The sequence below is a fragment of the Onychostoma macrolepis genome, chromosome 22 (genome assembly GCF_012432095.1).
Source record: "Onychostoma macrolepis isolate SWU-2019 chromosome 22, ASM1243209v1, whole genome shotgun sequence".
NCBI classification, from domain to species: domain Eukaryota; kingdom Metazoa; phylum Chordata; class Actinopteri; order Cypriniformes; family Cyprinidae; genus Onychostoma; species Onychostoma macrolepis.
In genome coordinates, this window is record NC_081176.1 from 4134830 (window position 1) to 4143852 (window position 9023).

The following is a 9023-nucleotide window of genomic DNA, read 5'->3' on the forward strand; positions in this document are numbered from 1 at the left end:
CCCACAACCTTCTGGTTACAAGTCTGACTCTCTAACCATTAGGCCATGACTGCCCCCTTACAGTTCACATTTAAGAGAAGTCAGACTGAAAAAACACTCTGCAGTGACCAAGCCTCTCATCAACAGAGAGAATCAAAAGGCAAAGCTCATCTTTGCTGAGGGGAGCATGTTGTGTGGAGAGAGGAGAACTAGTCCAAAGTTTACTTTAGTGATCAGAGCGAGCTTAATTTATTTGGGTCAGATGGGAAACATTTTGTTCACCATCAAACTGAGAAAAGACTGAAGCCTGTGTGCATAAAAAAGTCAGTGAAAGGTGCAGGAGGAAGTGTCATGGTTTGGGGGATGTTTTCTGCAGCAGGAGTTGGGCCTCTTACAGCTACATTGCAGAGTGAATGCAAATGTTTATCAGAAGCTCCATCAGCAACATGCAGACTTAAGGTGGGCTCTTCTGAACAGTAAACAACCAGTCACCAAAAGTACCCTAGTAACCACATCACAAAGTAACATTTACACCTTACTATCTGCATATTTGTTGAATTGAGTTTAATAAGTTTAATTGTGGACTTTTTGTCTTTGGGTGTTGTGAAACAAACAGAATGGTTTTGCACAAATGCTTTGGGGAAACTTGAGTAAGAATGAACTGATGAACAATACCAATTATGAAAAACATTGCCAGTAGGTTTTCTGTCAGTAAATATTAACTTATTTAACTGTAAATATTAACTTTTTTTAATTACTAACGGTTTATTGAACTGTTGAAATAAATACAAACAGTGGTGTTTTAAGCTGTTTTTGTAAAGTAGAAGTCAAACTGTGAGTATCCAGGGCAGGAATGGAAAAAACCTACAACCACAAGCTATTCATAGACACACAGAGACACCTCATAAAAAAACATCAACCACAAACGTCCAGAAGTTGACACATTCTCATGCAGAAAACTCCACTTAGAGTTCAAAGGCAGAGCTCACCAAAAATGAATTTGTCATCACATATCACCCTAACGTCATTCCAAACCCATAAAACTTTTGTTCATCTCCAGAACACACATGAAGTTGTGTTTAATGTTTTTTTCATCATTTTCTGTCCATCTATTTAAAGTCCACACAACCAATCTCTTCAAGCTTCAAAAAGTTTATTAAGACATTGGGCTTTTATTCACATATAAACATTGACTGATGCACATACATAGAGCTCATCAAATATAAACCTGCATGCTTGATGTACAAGAATTATTGACAATCATTTCTGCACATCAAGCAAGTCTTTGTTTACTGTTTGAAGCTACAAAATAGACGTTTAATGGATGGACATAAAAGGTAATAGAACATTAAAAATAACCTCATTTGATCTTTTTACTATCTGTGTTTTTTGTTCTGTCGCTGTCATTCCGTTGCACTGGAAGCTTCTGTCACGAAAACAAATTCCTCGTATGTGTAAACATACCTGGCAATAAAGCCCATTCTGATTCTTATTCTGATTTTGATTTGTTTTCTGAAGATGAATGAACGTCTTGTGGTTGTATGTGGTGCATGTAGTGATTCTCACCAGAACTCAACACTAAACTTAATACAGAAGTTTAAGTGATCATCCAGCGGGATCTGGTTCTTATAAAATGTTTGATCATCTTCTCATGGTGACAGGCGCATACACCACGTGGTCCTCCTCTTTAACATTCTGTAAAAAAAAAAAAAACATCACACAAGATATAATAATAACAAAGTTATAATAGTAGAAATGTGGCATTCATAAAATATGTATCTTCCTCTTACTGCTAAGATAACATGAGATCAGATTCTTAGTGGTTTTCAAATTTTACATTGGACATCAAGTGGTGATGAATTATTGGCAAAATTGTTAATCTCTAAAAAAAATTAAAAAAATTAAGGGGTACTACAGCTTGTCACTAGCACAGTACTTTTTAAAGGGACACATTTTAACCTTCTTTGTGCCTACAGAATACATATTAGTACCCTAGAGTACCTTCATAGCATTAAACAGAAGTTGCAATAGTATTTTCTTGACCAATTGTGATGTATATATGAGTGAAACAGCTCTTGATTTTGTCTATCAGGAATTAATTGGATGGTTGTGACTGACAGGTTAAACATGCCATGAGAGAAAAGATCACACTAAACAAATTGTCAACTTTGATTTCTTGGTAACTTACTCTTATGGTACTACTGTGAGTGAACAATGAACTGGACAGCTCTAATGATATTCAAAAACTTAAACATGATGCAGGTTCAATAGGAAAATTTAACACTTTTCAAATGCATAAATAACACTAGAAGTATGACCTTCTTTGAACAGACCTGTGAACCATTGCTTTGTTTACAAAGTTGCGTGTGACGTGCTCACTTCAATGGTTCACATGAAAAATTTCACAAGCATTTCTAGGCTGCAAGTTATGTGGTCTGGTATGTAACATCTTGATGCAAAGTGTTCTTGACATCTGACATCTGTTCTTGACATAGTATTGGCATAAATTGTGAGGCTTTATTTTACTGTCAAATAGTTTTACTGCATGTTTCTGCTAAAGTAAACATATACTGTTCACTTTATTTACTTTTATAATTTTTTTCTGAACTTCATATATATTACTTATATATATACAGTGAGGAAAATAAGTATTTGAACACCCTGCTATTTTGCAAGTTCTCCCACTTAGAAATCATGGAGGGGTCTGAAATTGTCATCGTAGGTGCATGTCCACTGTGAGAGACATAATCTAAAAAAAAATCCAGAAATCACAATGTATGATTTTTTAACTATTTATTTGTATGATACAGCTGCAAATAAGTATTTGAACACCTGAGAAAATCAATGTTAATATTTGGTACAGTAGCCTTTGTTTGCAATTACAGAGGTCAAATGTTTCCTGTAGTTTTTCACCAGGTTTGCACACACTGCAGGAGGGATTTTGGCCCACTCCTCCACACAGATCTTCTCTAGATCAGTCAGGTTTCTGGCCTGTCGCTGAGAAACACGGAGTTTGAGCTCCCTCCAAAGATTCTCTATTGGGTTTAGGTCTGGAGACTGGCTAGGCCACGCCAGAACCTTGATATGCTTCTTACAGAGCCACTCCTTGGTTATCCTGGCTGTGTGCTTCGGGTCATTGTCGTGTTGGAAGACCCAGCCTCGACCCATCTTCAATGCTCTAACTGAGGGAAGGAGGTTGTTCTCCAAAATCTCGCAACACATGGCCCCCGGTCATCCTCTCCTTAATACGGTGCAGTCGCCCTGTCCCATGTGCAGAAAAACACCCCCAAAGCATGATGCTACCACCCCCATGCTTCACAGTAGGGATGGTGTTCTTGGGATGGTACTCATCATTCTTCTTCCTCCAAACACGTTTAGTGGAATTATGACCAAAAAGTTCTATTTGGGTCTCATCTGACCACATGACTTTCTCCCATGACTCCTCTGGATCATCCAAATGGTCATTGGCAAACTTAAGTCGGGCCTGGACATGTGCTGGTTTAAGCAGGGGAACCTTCCGTGCCATACATGATTTCAAACCATAAGTACACTATACACTTAGTGTATTACCAACAGTAACCTTGGAAACGGTGGTCCCAGCTCTTTTCAGGTCATTGACCAGCTCCTCCCGTGTAGTTCTGGGCTGATTTCTCACCTTTCTTAGGATCATTGAGACCCCACGAGGTGAGATCTTGCATGGAGCCCCAGTCCGAGGGAGATTGACAGTCATGTTTAGCTTCTTCCATTTTCTAATGATTGCTCCAACAGTGGACCTTTTTTCACCAAGCTGCTTGGCAATTTCCCCGTAGCCCTTTCCAGCCTTGTGGAGGTGTACAATTTTGTCTCTAGTGTCTTTGGACAGCTCTTTGGTCTTGGCCATGTTAGTAGTTGGATTCTTACTGATTGTATGGGGTGGACAGGTGTCTTTATGCAGCTAACGACCTCAAACAGGTGCATCTAATTTAGGATAATAAATGGAGTGGAGGTGGACATTTTAAAGGCAGACTAACAGGTCTTTGAGGGTCAGAATTCTAGCTGATAGACAGGTGTTCAAATACTTATTTGCAGCTGTATCATACAAATAAATAGTTAAAAAATCATACATTGTGATTTCTGGATTTTTTTTTTTAGATTATGTCTCTCACAGTGGACATGCACCTACGATGACAATTTCAGACCCCTCCATGATTTCTAAGTGGGAGAACTTGCAAAATAGCAGGGTGGTCAAATACTTATTTTCCTCACTGTATATGACTGTTATGCACACTGAATGACAGTCTTACGGCTTTCATACATATGAATTGACGCAGAGACTAAATACAGATTAACTGATCTTACCGCTTGTGCTTTTCTTTTGTAGAACGATGGCTCAGCATAAGTGATCATTTCTTCACATGTCTGAACTGTTTAAACAACAATAGATGCAATAGACGCATTAAACAGTCAATCTTAACTAGATCTGTTTCTTTACAACATCATTATCGAGATTCAAATGTAAGCATTAATACATAAAATTAAATAAAAAAACAAAACTGCAATTTTTTTTTCATGTTTTTTTTTTTAATTATTATTGTAATTTTGTCTATTAATTGATTAAAATATTTAGAGTATATTTTTCATATTACTTGTTTGAAAGCAGTAGGAAACACTTGCCTTTTCTGTCAATTTGTCTACATTTCTTGGAGATGCAGCACATCACGACCGCAGCTACAATCAACAGAGATCCAGCAGCTGCAGCAGAAATCAACCCTATGTTGAATGAAGGTAGCTTCTGACCTGTAATGAACAAAATAAGCCATTAGTGTAAGTGAATCTGTCAGCCTGATCTATAACAAACACTATGAAACATCAGCACTATACATAACTAAGAAATCAGCTAAGTCAATGTTAATGTCAGCTCCAACATACCTGGACACGGCCAACAAAGTTCACAGATGTCCAGATGTGTGGTCTGGTTGCTGATGGGATTGTTGAGCACACAGCTGTAGGTGTTTTTATCCTGATATTCCACCTCCAGAGGTAGAGAGAGACTGATGCTGAGATCAGACACACTGATGCTGGACAATAAACTGTTTCCTTTGTACCAGGAGAGAGTCACATTTCTCACATTCACCACTGAACACAACAATGAACAATTCTGCTGTGATGATGATGATGAGGATGATGAGGACGATAGATTTTGTGAAAAATCTCTAGTGATGTTAGGCATGGGCAGACGAGCTGAAAAACAGGAATATAAAGCAGGAATATAAAAAGTAGTTAAGCTCAATCATCAGCATTGGTGGCATAATGGTGATTACCACAAACAATATTATGACTCATCCCTTGTTTTCTTTTAAAACTGAAGAAATGGATGTTACGGTAAGGTGTCTACACTGGAAGTTAATGGGGTCAGTCTGTAAACATTACATTTTAAACTTTGTGTAGTTATGTCTAAATTTACAACTAAGTCACACCATAAACCTTAAAACAATTGAAAAAAATATGATTCAAACATATTCAGTTAATTGATTAATCAGTTAATCAATTAATAGGTTAGCTTTAACAGAAGAATTAATGGGCTTTTATCAAATTATAAGCTTAAATTTTCAGCTTTTGTATCCTTACAACACCTCATTGACTTTCATTGTAAGCAACTCGCTGTAACCTTGATTCTTTTTTTCTTTTCTTAACAAGTCAAAATTATTTTTGTGATAAGCAATTTTATGCCATAAATCATGTCCATAATTATTTGAACCCAAAATATTCCTTTAATAAAATAGGAATATGCTCAACACTCAACAAATTATGTCTCTCACCATAGACAGCAATTGTATGGTTGATTTTTTTTAAAATGTATTTATTTGATGGCTGTGTTATTCCACTCATCTGTACTTCATAGAGTCCAGCGTGTTCAGTTGTGATGTTTGTGATGGTCAGAGATCCAGTTTTACTGTCCAGCTTCAGTCTGTCTCTGAATCTCCCATCAGGAACATCAGATGTGAAGATTCCATAAACTCCACTGATTTCTGCTATCATAGATTTTTCAGCTCCAAATTTCCACAGTATGTTAGCGCCTTCATATGTTTCAGTAACATCAGTGTGTAGAGTAACAGAATCTCCCTCCATCACTGACACTGACTCACCAAACACACCTGATGAACAAACAGATTTTACATCGATTAATGCTCTTGTTGGTTTGGAAAGCCTGAAACCTTTAACAGCAGCAAAGGCGCCAAACAAAATGAAAGTCAGCATATGAACAGACAGACATGTGTGAATCAATAGTTTGATCTTTAACATCTTAAAATAAATATGTGACATTGCATGATAAGTTCATTACAGATGGTTAACACTAAGTTTAATTCTGCTAGACACCTTCAGTTGCTTCATATTTTTATATTTGCCTCATTATAACAGGCTCATTGAAAAGAGACCTGCATCCAAAGTAGATCTCACAATGATATCTGTGAATTTGCAAAAGCAACAGCAGCAGAAACCTTATTTCTTCAAAATGAAAATAAACAAAGCAGTAAAAAAAATGCACTTGTAACTTACCAATCAGACAACATAAACAGAACAAAAGTGTGTGAAACATTTTCTTCAGTTGTTCAGCGACTCTGATCTAACAAGGCTACCTGCTGAATCCTCCCCTAACAGAGTTTGACCACCCTATTCACACACATTCTGAACACATTATGGTTGTGTGTGTGCATATATATATATATATATATATATATATATATATATGATGGCGGATATTCCTTACCATTTACAAAAATTGAATGATTGAGAAATCACTTTAAAATCTGTAAGATTTATCATTACATTTAGGATGATTAATCCAATTTTCCACTCTCCTTTTCATATTTGACACAGTCAAAAACTACTTTTCAGAAAAAAAAAATATATATATATATATATATATATATATATATATAATTATTAAATATATATACACATACATACATACATACAGCAGTCAGCATTGAAGTGGATCAAAAGAGTTCATCAAAGTTGTCCTTAGACAAGAATCGATTTTAGTTTTAGGTTTTAGGACAACTTTAATGAAAGGTTTTGATCCACTTCAAATGTTGACTACTGTATATATATATATATATATATATATATATATAATTGAAATGTTGTCTATTTGATAAAGATTTTTGTTTTTGACACACACACACACACACACATACACACACACACACACACACACACACACACATACACACAAAATAATTTTTCCATTGTGGTTTCTGAAAAGTAGTTTTTGACTGTGTCAAATATGAGAAAGTAGGAGAATGGAAAATTAGATCAGTCGTCCTAAATGTAATGATAAATTTTACAGATTTTAAAATAATTTCATAATCATTACATCTTTTGAAACAGTAAAGAATATCTGCCATCTCTCATTGGCAGTCTTAAGTGTGACACAAGCAGCTCAGCATCTGTGTCAAACTGAAACCAGCTGTGGCCTGATTTTCTTAAAAAATATGGTTTGATCTGTTGGGTAGACAAGTAGCTTCTGTACGAGAACGGCAAATTTTGATGTGTTTTTGGTTTGTAGTTGAAGAGCTTCTTTCTGTCCTGTTTTTATGAATTCCACAGTCTGACTTCCCTCTCACACAGAACATCTTTACAGTCAAATAAAAAATGCTTATGTTCATCAATGTATCTTTAATTGTCTTTAAGTTTAAACTACTATAACTTTTTGTTACTTTCATATTTTAAAATAATTCCACTTCTGTAGTAATCTGCTGATTGTCTTAAACAGTCTTTAAAAAGAGTCCAACCTTATGTCTGTAGTCCAAAGCATTCATGAAATATAAGAGTTTAAGTTTGGATAGTGCACTTTCATGTACTGTATATGGTCAAAAATGGGGGGTGACAGTTAAGGGGTTAAACCCTTACTGATGAGTAAATCTAGAGTATGTCCACGATTGTGTGTGGGTCCATGCACATGCTGAATCAGGTCAAAAGTGTTTAAAACAGTTATAATATATTTTGTAGTTTAGATTTCTGCATTTTCTATGTGAATATCTTCAACAAAGGCTGGAGAGTATCTTGGAGACCAGTAAATAATGATAAATAGAATGTGTGGAGCATCTTTCAGCACAATACCAAGATATTCAAAAGACAAGTACTTACCAAATGACACTTGCTTGCATTGTGTTGAAGATATTTTGTCTTTAATAAAGAACACGGTCAGAGACATAGTCTCTTGAGATTTTATTCTTGCAAGAAGGTCAGACAATACAGCAGTGAGCCCTGCAATATGTGTGACAAAGATAAGTGAACATGGTTCTCTGCTTTTATACCCTTTTGCCCCATGTTTTCACTAGCTGTCTCCCAATATGACCATATATGGCTAAGCAAGCGTGATAAACACATTTGATATGTTTCAATCCTCACGTAGCATCTTCCCGACATCTCCTGATATCCTGTTTTTCCCTTAGCAAGCAAGAACAAGTAGGTCATCTTGACACATTCTCGTGCAAGGCAGAGAAAGGCAGAAGCAGGCCTCATAGGCCCTGTGCTCAAACAGTTTGCAATGGGAAATATATATTGTAGTAAATATATAGCCCCTGCCCCTTTGAGGTCCGACGGTAAAGTGCCCTTGAGGTCCGGTGCCCCCGGCCTGTGATTTCTGCCGAGGGTAGGGGTGTTCGATATGACGATTTTTGATCGTGGATGATAAAAATGTCTCCAAGATCTGCTTTTTTGAAGAAATATCGTAGTATCGTGCTACAGCACACATTCTATCAGCTGCAGTTCTGGCGAGGGCGTCTATGTACTGTACAACGTACATGACATACATTCACATCAGTGTTAACTCAGCGGTAGAGTTACTCTCACGGGACACTGCACTTATTTGCAATCACAAAAGTACATTATTTGCATCTGCTTTAAAGCCTTGCCAGTTAAACGTTTCATACACGCGGTGGTCAGACATGCGCTTTTTTCTGAGCACATACACCCAAAGCGCGTGCTCTAAAAAGCCCGTCAAACAGCGCCTGATTATTGAACTAAGTTATCTTTTGTGCTAATACTGTCAAAACACT

General features: G+C 36.6%; 1 protein-coding gene across 1 annotated transcript; it reads right to left on the reverse strand.

Annotated features, from left to right (window-relative positions):
• Positions 1-624: 624 nt before the first annotated feature.
• On the reverse strand, positions 625-8413 carry LOC131531335 (SLAM family member 9-like). Its single transcript, XM_058762024.1, has 6 exons — positions 8110-8413; positions 5778-6113; positions 4888-5199; positions 4633-4755; positions 4318-4382; positions 625-1674 (listed from the first exon to the last, which is right to left on the reverse strand). Exons 1-6 carry the CDS (start codon positions 8174-8176, stop codon positions 1621-1623), a joined length of 957 nt encoding a protein of 318 aa, XP_058618007.1. The 5' UTR covers positions 8177-8413; the 3' UTR covers positions 625-1620.
• Positions 8414-9023: the final 610 nt, after the last annotated feature.